The 14662-nt window shown below is 37.8% G+C and overlaps 2 protein-coding genes and 1 pseudogene across 3 annotated transcripts; 2 read left to right on the forward strand and 1 right to left on the reverse strand.

Moving 5' to 3' along the window:
• The first annotated feature begins 810 nt into the window (after nt 1–810).
• On the forward strand, nt 811–2537 carry LOC125189670 (annotated as a pseudogene).
• Nucleotides 2538–3923: 1386 nt separating this feature from the next.
• On the reverse strand, nt 3924–4852 carry LOC125189671. The gene is made up of 3 exons (XM_048086924.1): nt 4516–4852; nt 4235–4400; nt 3924–4182 (listed from the first exon to the last, which is right to left on the reverse strand). The coding sequence occupies exons 1-3, from the start codon at nt 4850–4852 to the stop codon at nt 3924–3926; spliced, it is 762 nt and encodes a 253-aa protein (XP_047942881.1).
• A 937-nt stretch (nt 4853–5789) lies between these two features.
• LOC125186326 (wall-associated receptor kinase-like 8) lies at nt 5790–11546 on the forward strand. Of its 2 annotated transcripts, XM_048082678.1 has the most exons (7): nt 5790–5941; nt 6346–6585; nt 7656–8045; nt 8125–8634; nt 8822–9166; nt 9246–9419; nt 10182–11546. In XM_048082678.1, the coding sequence occupies exons 2-7, from the start codon at nt 6387–6389 to the stop codon at nt 11372–11374; spliced, it is 2811 nt and encodes a 936-aa protein (XP_047938635.1). In that variant the 5' UTR covers nt 5790–5941; nt 6346–6386; the 3' UTR covers nt 11375–11546. The 2 variants fall into 2 exon arrangements, with proteins under 2 accessions (XP_047938635.1, XP_047938634.1); XM_048082677.1 differs by lacking the exon at nt 5790–5941 and having other exon boundaries at nt 6072–6585.
• Nucleotides 11547–14662: the final 3116 nt, after the last annotated feature.

Below are 14662 nucleotides of genomic sequence, written 5' to 3' on the forward strand. Positions count from 1 at the left end.
GGTACAACTTACCTTGAATCAAATTTGACTCATCTCAGCGAACTACCGACAAGTGCCAATATTTATTGCAGTTACGCCTTCACTAAATACACTAAAAAAATGAATGAAAATGGTCGTTATTTTGGGGAATTTTTGTTTATGAATAACTCAAGCATGATCCCACTTATCAATGCATGGCCGATCGCGAGCATGGCATTGGATTGGAGGATAGGAAGGATCAGTGGCGGATTTGGGGGGGGGGGTGGAGAGGGTCGCCCCTTCCCGGCCGTTCGGAGAGCCTAAACTTTCCCTTGAATCGAGCCGAAAATAGCATATCCGCCCCCTCCGTGGAGTGTAGAAATATACTTTGTTTTCAATAAATGGCATATAAAATGGAGTGCTCTAATGGTTTGTGTGTTGATTTTTTCCTAAGAGGTCTAAGGATCAATCCTCAACAAGAGCATATTTTTTTTCATTTTTTACTCTTAGTTTATCAATTCATATTTCTTTCTTATCATCAAAATAATACCTTTAAATACTTTATAAAATCTATTCATATTATTTAAATACTTTATAAAATCTATTCATATTTATTTCTTATCATCAAAATAATACCTTTAAATACTTTATAAAATCTAAACTTTTACTAATTTGCCTATATTTGCATGCTAATTCATGTTTATATTTTATTAACGAAGCTAGTGCTACTTAAATATTAATATAATATTATTTATTTAATTATTAAAAATATTAATAAATTAAATATTAAATATTTAAATATTAAATTTTCGCCACCACCATTTTCGAGGTCTGGATCCGCCACTGGGAAGGATGAATTGCAAAGAAGCACGGCAGGATCTCGCTAACTTCGTATGCCGAGATAATAGTGATTGTGTTGATTTTGATGCTACGCTTGGAGGGTATCTCTGCAACTGCTCCAAAGGATACATAGGCAATCCTTACCTCAATCCAGGGTGCCAAGGTTGGTCTTGAATCTTATTCCTTGTTATGCTATAATGATTTGTGTGGAAATTGACCTACAAATATATGCTTTGTCAAATTACAACTTGTGATAATGTATCGAGCAGATATTGATGAATGCGCTGATAATACAACTAATACATGGTCTCAAATTCAAGTTGCCAAAATGCTCCGGGGACATTTCACTGCTTGTGTCCAAAAGGGTATATTGGTGATGGGAAAAAAGATGGCACAGGTTGCTTTCTACAGCAGCCATCCAAAAACCAAGATGATTATCTTGACAGGTAACAATATAATGTTCCAACTCGCATATCAATCAGATAAGTTGCTCGTTGAGTTTTACTTATTTCTAAAATTTGTTAATGTTCTCACTCTTAAGTGTGCTTGTAGGTATTGGCTCTGGATTGGGGTTTCTTCTTCTAGTTTCAGTTTCAGTGTTCTTTTAGTTGTATAAATTGTTACGAAAGAGAAAGGAAAGAATGGTAAAAGATAAATTCTTCAAGCGAAATGGTGGTCTCCTCTTGCAACAACAAACGAATGACGGTGCACTTGGAAAAACAAAAATTTTCCCGGCAAAAGAGTTGGAGGTGGCTACGGATAACTTTAATGAGAGCAGAATTATTGGACAAGGAGGGCAAGGCACTGTCTATAAAGGAATGGTATATAATGGTAGGATTGTAGCGATAAAAAAATCAAAGCTGGTCGAGGTGAATCAGTTGGAACAGTTCATAAATGAAGTGGTGATACTATCGCAGATCAATCATAGGAATGTGATCAAACTATTGGGGTGTTGTTTGGAGACTGCGGTACCTCTCCTTGTTTATGAATTCATAACAAATGGGACACTTTTTGATCTAATTCTTGATCCAAGTTGTGAATTTCCATGTACATGGAACATGCGTTTGAAAATTGCAGCAGACATAGCAGGGGCAGTAGTGTACTTACACTCTGCATCTTCTGTGCCTATCTATCACAGGGATATTAAGTCTAGTAATATCCTCCTTGATGAAAAGTATTTTGGAACATCGAGGTCCGTTGCTACATATCAGACTCACTAAACTACTCTGGTTAAAGGCACGTTTGGATATTTAGATCCAGAATATTTTCGGTCGAGTCAATTCACAGAAAAGAGCGATGTTTATAGTTTTGGGGAGTTGAGCTTCTTACTGGACAAAGGCCAATATCACTTGATAAAACAGAAGAGGAAAGAAGCCTAGCGTCTCGATTCCTTGTATGCATGGAAGAAGAATGCATGGACACGATTTTAGATTCACAAGTTCGGGAGCAAGGAAGAACGGAAGAGGTGAGCCTAGTTGCAAAGCTTGCACAAAGATGTTTGTTTACACTCGAAAGGGAGAATGAGACCAACAATGAAAGAAGTTGCTACTGAATTGGAAAGTTTTAGGATGTCTGAAATGTCGAGTGGTGTTAATGTTGAATCAAAAGATGTGGGATCTTTTGAAGATATGTCTGCGATGATTTCAGACACTGAGTACTCATGGACGAACAGTTACAAGAACGCTTCGGCTTCATCGTCAGACACACATCCGTTAGTGTTATTTGAAAGTGCGTCATAATATAGATGCATTTATAGTAGACTCAAATAAGATGATCTAGACTTGGTTCTATGCGATCTCTGAGATTGAAGATTGGATTATTTACAATTGTTTTTAAGTTTTTTTTATCAAATGTTGTGGATCTTTTAGATTTGTGGTTTGTTCCTTGGGTATTTAGTTACTTGATTTTTTTTATTGTGTTGAATCGATGTTTAGAGCATGTTTTTCTATATCGATTTAGTTTTTTATCTCGATTTAATTTTTATATTTATTTAATGTTATTAGTCTAATTCACATGCATCTTATAATGTGAATAAACATGAAAATATACATCAAGTGATTCCATCCATGAAAAACTTTTATTCTTCATTTACTAGTTTTTGGATGTGTAGCTGTTTTTGTTTCTGTTTCTTGATCGCCCTTTTCCTATTTATTGGCCTTGGTTTGAATACACTTATTTGTTAACTCTTGGTTTATCCAAATTGCTTTTCTTCGTAGAATAGTATTCCAAGTTTAGTTTCTATCCGACTTATCAAACGAACATCCATCCCGTTTGTGGCAAAGATTCAAGGCATACTTTCCGTCTTCGTTTTTAAATTGCCCGTGATGATCCAGTCGATGAATCATTTACCATCTAAATGCAAAAACAACATGAAACAATAAAGCATAAAAAGTTATAACAACTCTTGATAAGAACGCATTTTATTTTGCAACTAAAAACTAAAGCACTCAGGAAACCCAAAAAAAAAAACAGATAATAGTTATAACCATGCTTGATAAGAAACATGTTATTACTAAAAATAGATTAAAGAACATGAAAATTGTTGGATATTTGACACAAAATATAGGAACACTCAACAAAGATGAAATATGGAGGATAAGTATTTATAGGTTTCTCACAAAAAGATTACAAAATACAATCAAACGTGCTTCTGCACAACAACAAAAACTCTCACAATTTTCCCAACTTAGAGCTACGGCTCTTTTCCACTCCAACTCACACAATTCCTTTTCTTTCTTTCTATCTAAGAGCTTCGGCTCTTACAAACACTCACTCTTCCTTTCTCTCTACTATGAGCTACGGCTCATTCTCTCTAAATCTCATTCACTACATTTCTTTTTTTTCTCTTATAATACAATGAAGCAAGTACTACTATTTATAAGTAACTAAAGTTGATATATAGCTAACACATGCATGCTACGTGTCCTAATTAGTTTAATTAGGAAAATATCATATAACGACCACATACTCCACCGCCTTACACGTAATGCAATTGTGGCTTCCTTCTAGCCATGAAAACTTCACAAGATTTCATCAACTAAGATGAGGTGGTGATGCACCTACTTCATCATTTTTCTTAATCTTGAAGCAATTGAGTTTAATAAACTCAACATACTCCCTTAAACTCAATTCTTCATGTCTTGCGCAGTATTTGCATAGGCAAGATCCGCATCCATATGAAAACAAATAAGATTCACATTTTCTTCTCCAGCTCCATCAACTTCTTCAGTAGCTTCATACATATAACTCAGGTCGCGCATTCTTCTTGGCTTTCCACCTAGACCTTGAGATGATTCAGGTGATTCTGGTTCTTCAATTTCACGTGCATCTTCATGTTTATTCCCGCACATGTGATTACTTGCTCCGGTATCCAAGTACATTGTGCTATATGATCACCCTCAATTTCTTTATATGTAAAAAGGGAGGTTGAAATTACCTGCTCATCATCATCTCCACCTTCGGCATAATTGACTTGTTGATTGGCCCTGGTATTTCCGGCTGTTGGACACTCATAGCTGTAATGCCCGAATTCGTGACAAGTATAACACTCGACATTTGCTTTATCAAACCCTTGTTGATTGTAGGTTTGAGAATAACCGCCTCTGTATTGTCCATAAGAATTTCGACCTCTGCCTCGATAAGTGAAGTTTTGACGTCCTCCCTCGTTTTGATAATTCTGACCTCGTCCTCCTCGACCACGATAAGCTCGACCTCGACCTTGGTTGTATCCACCACGTGATGTCCCAGACTCAGACTTCTTATTTTCTTGGATTGACATCTTCGCTTGTAGCATATGATCAAGTGAAGTAGTGGCCTTTTTCTTCATGCGTTGCTCGTGGACTTCCAATCTGCTCTGCAATTGGTCGATGGACATGGTGTTGAGATCTTTTGATTCTTCAATAGCAGCAACGACGTGCTCAAATTTCAACGTCAAGGAACGAAGAATTTTCTCAATGACACGAACATCTTCAATGTTCTCTCCTTGCCTTTTCATTTGATTCACAATAACTAATGTTCTTGTGAAGTAGTCTGAAATGCTCTCCGTTTTAGACATGGCCAAACTTTCGAACTCGCCACGTAGAATCTGCAGTCAAACTCGTATCGCCTTTTCAACCTCATCACTACTAAACTTTCCCCACTCTACTTGTCTATTCGAGACCGATTTGTGCATTTCGTTATACTTCAATCCTATATTTCTTTTGGCTCCTGGAACCATCAACGATACAGAACATAACGACACAAGGAAGAGAAGCATGAGTGCAGAAGATACCATCTGTTGGGGAAGCAACACATATAACATAGATCCAGAGCTAAGAATCTGAACAATATGAATATACACATTTCCAGCAATAGTGATGACTAGAATGCCTAAAGCTGCCATGTTTAGTACAATATCGTTATTCTCCGTGGAGCCCAACGATGTCATGAAATTATTCATAGCGGTCGACATCATATAAAGGCTGCTAAGCCTCGCAAGTTTATCGTTGGAAGTGAGGTCTAAACATGGCTACTGCTATTGACAGGATTTTGACAATGGGCCCAAACGATAATTCTCGGGTATTTTTTTGACAATGGGCCCAACAATAAGACCATTAATTTTATGTCTTGCATGTCTCGCATCTTTCTTATCCAATAAGGTTTATGAAAATATTCTCTTCCAGACACAAAGACAAATCTCTTTCAACTACTAATCTAAATAAAGATGAACAAATAAAATAAATGAACTGATTAAATTTCAACTAGAGACAGGTAGGGAATAAGTTATTAATATTCAGACCATGATTATAAAGCGCCATCCAAATTTGACCCCTAATTTGGATGTGTTTCGTCGCTAAATATTCCGTTCATATTTTGTAACAACCTTAGTAGTATGGAAACCATTAAGTGGAGTACAGCTAAGAATAATTAATTAATTAAATGACATGTTAATCGTGCCTCAATATAATATACTTATAGAATATTATTATCGCCAAATTTATGTCAGGTATAGTTGATAGATTTACATAGTAATCTGATTACTGATAAGGTTAATCCCTAAAATTAGGCATTACAGCTGCCCTCCATAAAAAAAAAGGATGAAAAAAATTGGCTGTCTGAAAGCATCTGGCAGTGCAAATGGTTCAAGATTCTTGAGTTTATATAGGTAAAAAAATATATACACACTAGCTGATCACATGGATCTTGAACCCTAAAATAATACTACAAATTAATATATGTAATCCATCTATTTATGTAATAGTACATCTCTATCTTCCTAAACTTATTCATTAATTATGTCACCTCTACAACTCTTCATCTCTATTTTCCTACTTCTCCCACCATCACTACCCTCCGCGGCTCTACATGCCAAACATGGATGCAAGGACCGGTGCGGGGATTTAGTGATTCCATATCCATTTGGAGTCGGCCCAAAATGCAGCCTCAACCCACATTTTGACATCAACTGCGATAATTCAAAAGCTTACCTCTCCATTAATAAGATTAAGAAACAAGTGATTGAATTCAATCAAACTTACATTCGCCTCAAAAACCCCTTCATGATTTCAGCTTGCTATGATGAGGATCTGTCAACCCACAATCAACATAGTATGACTATGAACTTGTCTGGAACTCCCTTTGTGCTCTCGGATAGAAACGTGCTCACTGCCATCGGGTGTGATGATATGGTGCTGCGATCCAACAGGAGCTCCGTCCTTGGCGGCTGCTCCACGTTTTGTGCTGACAAGAATGATACCGGCTTCGGAGATTGCCACTTCAATGGTTGTTGCCATCAAAATCTAATCTCCGGTAACTTCTTTTTCCCCCTTCCCAAAAGATAGAAATAAATGAATATACATTTCCAACTTAAAATGTACATATTTTAACATAATTTTGTAAAATTAAGGATTAATTATCTTATCTATCAATATCTTTACTGGTTTTATCGATTGATTCTCGATCTCAATATTTAAAACTTTGTCAATTCTATCCCAATCTTTCCACTAATCACACGTGTCAGTGTGACATCTGCTTTATGATGGATTGGAGTAGGTGTGGCAAAATGGGTAGCAGGTAACGTGTAATTCTCATTTCGACCTGATTTCCGCCGGGTATTGGGTACCCGCTACCCGACGATAACCGGAAACGGGGCGGGATCGGATAGTATGTTTTAGAGTTTTGCGGGTAGCAGGTATACCTGCTTCCCGCGCGGGTATACCTATTAGTCCCGATAATACCCGATATTATTAGTATTAGCTATATATAATTTTTTAATACTTTAAATAATCTAAGTGTTCTAAGAGATCTTTTGAAAAAAAATTTATATTATTGCTTTTTTTTGTTTTTAGATTTTTTTTACTCGATCCGAGCCGAACCGAATCATAAAACTGAAATTTTGTCAAAAGCTTAAACTGAACCAAATTGAAAAACTGAGCAAAAATTTAAAATTTCAGTATGTGAATAGTAGTGCGTGTATTTTGTGTATAGTATGCGTAGTGTGTGTAATTTTTGTGTGTAATGGGTGTGTAATATGTGTAGTATGTGTATTTTGTGTATAATGTATGTAATGTGTTAATTATGTGCATAGTGTGTGTAGAGTGTGTAATGGGTGTGTAATATGTGTATTTTGTGTATAATGTATGTAGTGTGTTAATTCTGTGCATAGTGTGTGGTAGAGTGTGCAATGTGTGGAGAGTGTTTTTGTGTATAGTGTGTGGAGAGTGTGTATTTGTTAAAAAAAATAGTTGGATGCAGTATAATTTAAGTATGGTTCAAAGTTCTTTTTCATTCTCATATTTTATGAATTCCTATTAAAATTCATGTAGCTAACTATTTTCAGAGAAGGAGGGCGTATTCTAAAATTTGATTTTAACTCGCAGGAAAAAGTTTCTTGGAAGCGGAACTGATTGACTTAAGCGGAAGATTACAGCGTAAGAAGCTTTTCCCATGCAGCTATGCCTTTATCCAGGAGTATACAGATACGAACGAAACCGTATTTTCATATCCATTGTACTACCTGGATAACTCAACGGCATTGTTAAATGATGATTGGGCATCTGCATCAAGGCCACCGGTAGTGCGCTTGGACTGGATCGTTGGGGCTGAGAACTGCAGCCGAGCTAAGAATTCCAACACGACTTACGCATGTCTAGATGAGAGGAGTGTTTGTGTTGATTATAGATATCCCTTTGAATCTGATTTTACAGGATACACATGTAGCTGCGCGCAAGGGTACGAGGGAAATCCTTACTTACGAGGAGGATGCCAGAGTTAGTTTTCTATTTATTTCAAGTTTCCATACTTGATATGAAATTCATCAAATGATGTTCTTATTTGCTTCTTTGATAGCAATTTCGTCTTCAATTGCGAAACATGGATGCATAGATCAATGTGGGGAAGTATCGATTCCGTTTCCATTTGGTGTGGGTCCGAATTGCTACTTGGAGCCATCTTATGAAGTTGTTTGCAACTACAGCACCAACCCCGCAAAACCCTACCTCCGTCTTTTCAACACTCAAATCGCGGAGCTCAACTCATCAAAAATTATTGTTAACTACAGGAATGTATCTTCAAATTGCTACGATCGGTCAGAGTTAGACTATCAAGTTGATCGGAGCTTGAAAATTGACTTGTTGAAAACGCCATATAGATTATCTGATGACAACTGGATCACCACCGTTGGCTGCAATGTAATGGTTGTCGGAGCTATTGGACAAGAAAAACGAAGTTCTATACGCAGCAGCTGCGCAGCCATATGCTCTGACAGAAATATCAATTATGATGGTAGTGTTGAAGGAGGGTGCAGTTATGGAACATCTTATGCAGGTGGTGGTTGTTGCAGAGTACCCATTTCGAGAGGTAGTAATCAGTTGATGTTTTCGTTTCTAAAAAGAATGCAATACATATTTTTGGTTTATAGCACTAACATTTTTTGATAAGCTCATTATAGTTATGAAATTGTATACTATCTTGATAAGGAAATGTTGTAGTTGTAAATATGTAAAGAGCTTTGACATAAGCGAAATATGTGTTGGATCATTTGCAGGTACGACTTACCTTGAATCAAATTTGACTCATCTTAGTGTACCACGGACAATTATAAATAGTTCTTGCAGCTTCACCTTCATTAAATACACCGAAAGTGTAGAAGATGGTAGTAGTTTGGATTCATATACGGATTACTTAAACCCGGTCCAACGTGATGTTCAGCCGAGCATGGCATTGGATTGGAGGATTGGAGCGATGAATTGCAGAGAAGCACGACATCTCGCTAACTTCGTATGCCGAAACAATAGTGATTGTGTTGATTTTAATGCGACGCTTGGAGGGTACCTATGCAACTGTTCCAAAGGATACACAGGCAATCCTTACCTCAATCCAGGGTGCCTAGGTTGGTAATCTATACTCTTTTTCCTTGTTATGCTATATATAATGATTTAATTGGAAATAATATATGCTTTACCAAACAGATATTGATGAATGCGCTGTTAATACAACTAATACATGTGTCTCAAATTCAATTTGTGAAAATGTTCCGGGGACGTTTCACTGCTCGTGTCTGAAAGGGTATATTGGTGATGGGAAAATAGATGGCACAGGTTGCATTCTGCCGCCTTCCAAAACCAAGATGATTATCTTGACAGGTAACAATATAATGTTTCAGCTCTCATTTCAATCCGTTTAATACTCCCTCTATTTTCTACATATAGAAACTTTTCATTTAGGAAATGGATCTCTCAATCCACTAACACTAATTCCACTAATATTTATTTTCCCATGAAACCCCCTTAAGATAAGACAATAGAATCAATCTAGATCTCAATATTAGAAATTTAATGATATAGATATACTCCTCCTAATAAAAATCGTTAGTTACATATATACTCCCTCCGTCCACCATTAGGAGTTCCGGTCACTTTTGCGCACTTGTTTTATAAAAATGATAATAAATAGTTAAAGTGGAGAAACAGTAAAGTAAGAGAGAGAATAATATTAAGAAGAGTCTTATCTCTAGTATTCTCTTTCTTACTTTACCGTTTCTCCACTTTAATTATTTATTATCATTTTTATAAAATGAGGGTGCAAAAGTGACCTGAACTCCTAATAGCGGACGGAGGGAGTATCGATTTGAGGGTAAATTGTATAAAATATAGATGCTACTGAAATAACCACTTTTCCTCTTCTAAAATTCTAAAAATATGTTAAAATTTTGAATTTTACATAACACTTTTGATTTAAATTATTTTCCTAACAAAAAGTATATCAAAGTAAACTTTTTCCGTCCACAACCATGACAATTTTTTTTAGATAGAAGTAATAGATACTCAGATATGCAGCTCATTGGGCTTTACTTATCTGTAATATTTTGTTAATTTTCTCACTCTTAAGTTTGCATGTATGTATAGGCTCTGGATTGGGGTTTCTGCTTCTTGTCTCTGTGTTTTTTTGGTTCTGTAAATTTTTACGAAAGAGAAAGGAAAAAATGGTAAGAGATAAATTCTTCAAACGAAATGGTGGTCTTCTCTTACAACAACACACGAGTGAAGGTGCACTTGGAAAAACAAAAGTTTTCCCTGCAAAAGAGTTGGAGGTGGCAACAGATAACTTTAACGAGAGCAGAATTATTGGACAAGGAGGGCAAGGCACTGTTTACAAAGGAATGTTATACGATGGTAAGATTGTTGCGATAAAAAAATCAAAGTTGGTCGAGGTGAATCAGTTGGAACAATTTATAAATGAAGTGGTGATACTATCGCAGATCAATCATAGAAATGTGGTCAAACTATTGGGGTGTTGTTTGGAGACTGAGGTTCCTCTTCTTGTTTATGAATTCATGCCAAACGAGACACTTTTTGATCTAATTCATGATCCAAATTGTGAATTTCCATGTACATGGAACATGCGTTTGAAAATCGCAACAGATATAGCACGGGCACTAGCGTATTTACATTATGCATCTTCCGTGCCTATCTATCATAGGGATATCAAGTCTAGTAATATCCTACTAGATGAAAAATATGTTGTCAAAGTATCAGATTTTGGAACTTCGAAATCTGTTGCTGCAGATCAGACTCACTTGACTACTCTAGTTAAAGGGACGTTTGGATATTTGGATCCAGAGTATTTTCAATCTAGTCAATTCACGGAAAAGAGTGATGTTTATAGCTTCGGGGTGGTTCTTGTCGAGCTTCTTACTGGGCAAAGGCCAATATCTCTTGATAAAACAGAAGAGGAAAGAAGCCTAGCAATACGGTTCCTTGTATGCATGGAAGGAGAATGTATGGACACAATTTTAGATCCGCAAGTTCGGGAGCAAGGAAGAAAGGAAGAGGTGACCCTAGTTGCGAAGCTTGCACAAAGATGTTTGAACATGAAAGGGAGAATGAGACCAACTATGAAAGAAGTTGCCACTGAATTGGAAAGTTTTAGGATGTCTGAAATATCAAGTGGTGTTAATGTTGAATCAGAAGATGTGATATCTTTTGAAGACATGCCCACTATGATTTCAGACATTGAGTACACATGGACGGACAGTTACAAAATTGCTTCATCATCACCAGACACGCACCCGTTAGTGTTATTTGAAAGTGCATCATAATACATTTAGTAGACTCAAATGAGATGATCGACACTTGGTTTTATGTTTTTTTTTATCATATGTTGTAGATTTTTAGATTTGTGATGTTGTTTCTTTGGTATTTAGTTACTTCATAACAGTGTTATAATTGAAGTTTACAATATTAAAGTATGAAGTGAAATTATGATTCTTACTAAATACTCCCTCCGTCCCAATAAATATGAAACGTTTGCTTTTCGGCACAAGATTTTATGAAGTGTTGTTTTGTGAGTTAAAGAAGAGAGAGTAAAGTAAGAGAGAGAGAAAAGTAGAGATAAAATTATTTCTATTTTAAGAAACGTTTCATTTTTAATGGGACAACCCAAAAAGGAAAACGTTCCATTTTTAGTGGGACAGAGGGAATACTTTTTTATCTCGATTTTTCATGCTCCCTCCGTCCATAAAAATAGTTTCATTTGTTATTTTGAAGTGTCCATAAAAATTAGCCTCATTTTAAAAATGGAAACTTTTTCACATACTTTCTCCCCTTTTTCTTCTTCTCTCCTACTTTTTGCACTTTTTCTCTCATCTCTCTTACTAGACTAATCGCTTATTATAATTCATGTCATTTACAAAATTGGGACTATTTTTCGTGGACGGATGAAGTATTATATTTGTTTAATTTTAGGATTGGTGTTAGAAAATGAACAAAAGTTCATTGTCTTGGAAAATATTTTCATACCTTTCATATGGTACGTCCATATAGTAAGACTGGTATCAATAGGGTAGCATGTATGTGTTGATTTCTAATCATAATTACTTAAATATTACGAAAAGTGATGAAACATCTGCATCAGAGCATCTCCAATGGCGGCAAGCGAGCCGGCTAGCCGATTCCCGGCGCTGGCCGGTCCGCTCGCCGAACCATTGTGGGCGGCGAGCGCCAATTCGGCAAAAAAATAGGCGAGCGCTGGCCGATGCGCTCGCCGATTGACTCGCCGCCATTGTAGGCTGGCGATCGGCCAGCGGTTTTTTTTTTTTTAATTTAATTTCTATATATACGCGATTTGAACGTCATTTTCATTTGCACCGCTTGTTTTAACGAGTTTTCTCTCTCTCTGAATTTTTGTACAAGAGCAATAACGCGAAATGGATAACAACGAGTCTACTCCAGTGACGAGTGGGTCTCAAACTCCCACGGTACCCGTGGGAGGTGGATGGAGACCGATGGGTGGTACTACAATATGTACCCATGGCAGCAGATGATGCCCGGGATGGCAGCCGGGGGTAGTGGTGTGCCGGGTTGGCAGGGTATGCCGGGGTAGGAGCCGGGGATGCAGCCCGGGATACAGGGGACGTCGGAGAGGGGGGGGGGCAATGTCTATCGCCTCAGTCTTGATTTTTTTACTGCTTCTTCGCAGACATCGACCCCAACGGAGATGCAGTTCACTGGGGTGGAGACTTTCTCCTTAGAGGAGTTGGGGATAGATATCGAGGATGCGGACACTCCCGTTCAAACGGGAGGAGTAGGCGGTGGTCAGGCCGCACCGAAGAAGAAGAGGAAGGGCAAGGGGGTGGTCGGCGAGTCGTCGCAGCCGGCTAATGACGGCAGCCCGGCACAGAGAAAGTGGACGGATGCGGAGAACGTGGCGTTGTCCAGGGCTTGGGTGAGTGTTTGCGATGATCCCCTCAGTTCGAACAATCAGAAGATCGTCAACTTGTGGGCTAAAATAGTAGCAGCCTACAAGAGATTTTGCCCGGAGGGGAGGCAACACAGCGGGGAGGAGTGCCGGAAGGGATGGGAACTTATCAGGTAGGGGTGGCAAATCGTGCGTGTTGTGTCGTTATCGTGTCGACACGATAACAACAAACACGAACACGACCCGTTAAGAAAACTCCAAACACGAACACGAACACGACCTGCTACCCTCAGACACGAACACGACACGAACTCATTAACGACACAAACCACTTCGGGTCAACACGACACGATAACAACACATATACGACACAACACGATAACAACACTATAATAATAATATTATAATATATTAATATTATTTCTAATATGAAAATTTTAATTTTAATTTTAATTTTAAATTTTTAAATTTTTAAAATTTTAAAATAAATAAAATAAAATTATTATTATATATACTTAACATGTAACACGAACACGACACGAAATAATATTATAGTATACTTAACGTGTAACACGAACACGACACGAAATTTTCGTGTCCTTATCGTGTCGACACGATAAGGACACGAACCCAATAAGCTTTGACACATACCCATTAATTTCGTGCGGGTTCGTGTCGTGTTATCGTGTCGTGCCAAAAATTGCCAGACCTAGAATCAGGGCTGCGGTCTCCCGATTTGCGGGCTTGTACACCAACGCCCTCCGCATGAAGACCAGTGGCCAGACTGACGAGGACTGCAGGAGGATAGCGGAGAGCGCATTCCGCGTCCGGGGACTTATAAGGATTTCACCTACTGGAACTGCTATCTGGTGCTGATGGATTTCGAGAAGTTCCGGGCGGGTGTCGATGCTGGCTGGCCGAAGAAGCAGCGGCTGAACCTCGCTGGTGACAACAGCAGTAGCGGTGGCTCCCACGAGCTCCCCGAAGATGTTCAGGAATTCCCGACTCCTCCATCGTTCACTCGCCGCACTCGCCCGGTTGGTCAGAGGAGGGCGCAACGGGTTCCTGATGATGTGGCAGAAAAAATTTTAGTGTTGATGATGAGGCAGGAGGTGTTTGTGGCTAGCCTATGGCTAGCCTATTGCTATTGGAGATGCTCTCACTACCTCATCTAGTCATCTTAGTGGTGTAACCTTGTGAACTCTTCATCGCTACAAGGATGCCACAATCGCTATCTCATCAGGCGGTGGAATTAGTGGATTATATGTGATGTCTCCTAATTAAGTTAATCAACATACTATGTCTATAATAAATATCTCATTTTACTTTTACTCTCTTCGTCCACCAAATATTGTCTACATTTATAAGTTGGATCCGTCCACAAAATATTATCTACTATGTTTGTATTTTTGGTTAGTAGGCCACACTTTCAACTAACTCATTAGAATCAGATTATATAGTAAAACAAATAGTATATAAAAGTGGGACCAAAATCACATCAAGTTTTATATTGCCTCCGTCTCACAAAGATGTCACATTTTCCTTTTTAGTTTGTCCCACAAAAGATGTCACATTTTCCTTTTTGGAAAAAGTTCTCTCTCACATGAATATAAAAATTATATTTTCTCTTTCCATTTAACACACAAAACAAAACTTCCTAAAATCCTGTGTCGTCCCACAAGTGTGACAT

Source organism: Salvia hispanica, chromosome 5, assembly GCF_023119035.1.
Source record: "Salvia hispanica cultivar TCC Black 2014 chromosome 5, UniMelb_Shisp_WGS_1.0, whole genome shotgun sequence".
NCBI lineage: Eukaryota > Viridiplantae > Streptophyta > Magnoliopsida > Lamiales > Lamiaceae > Salvia > Salvia hispanica.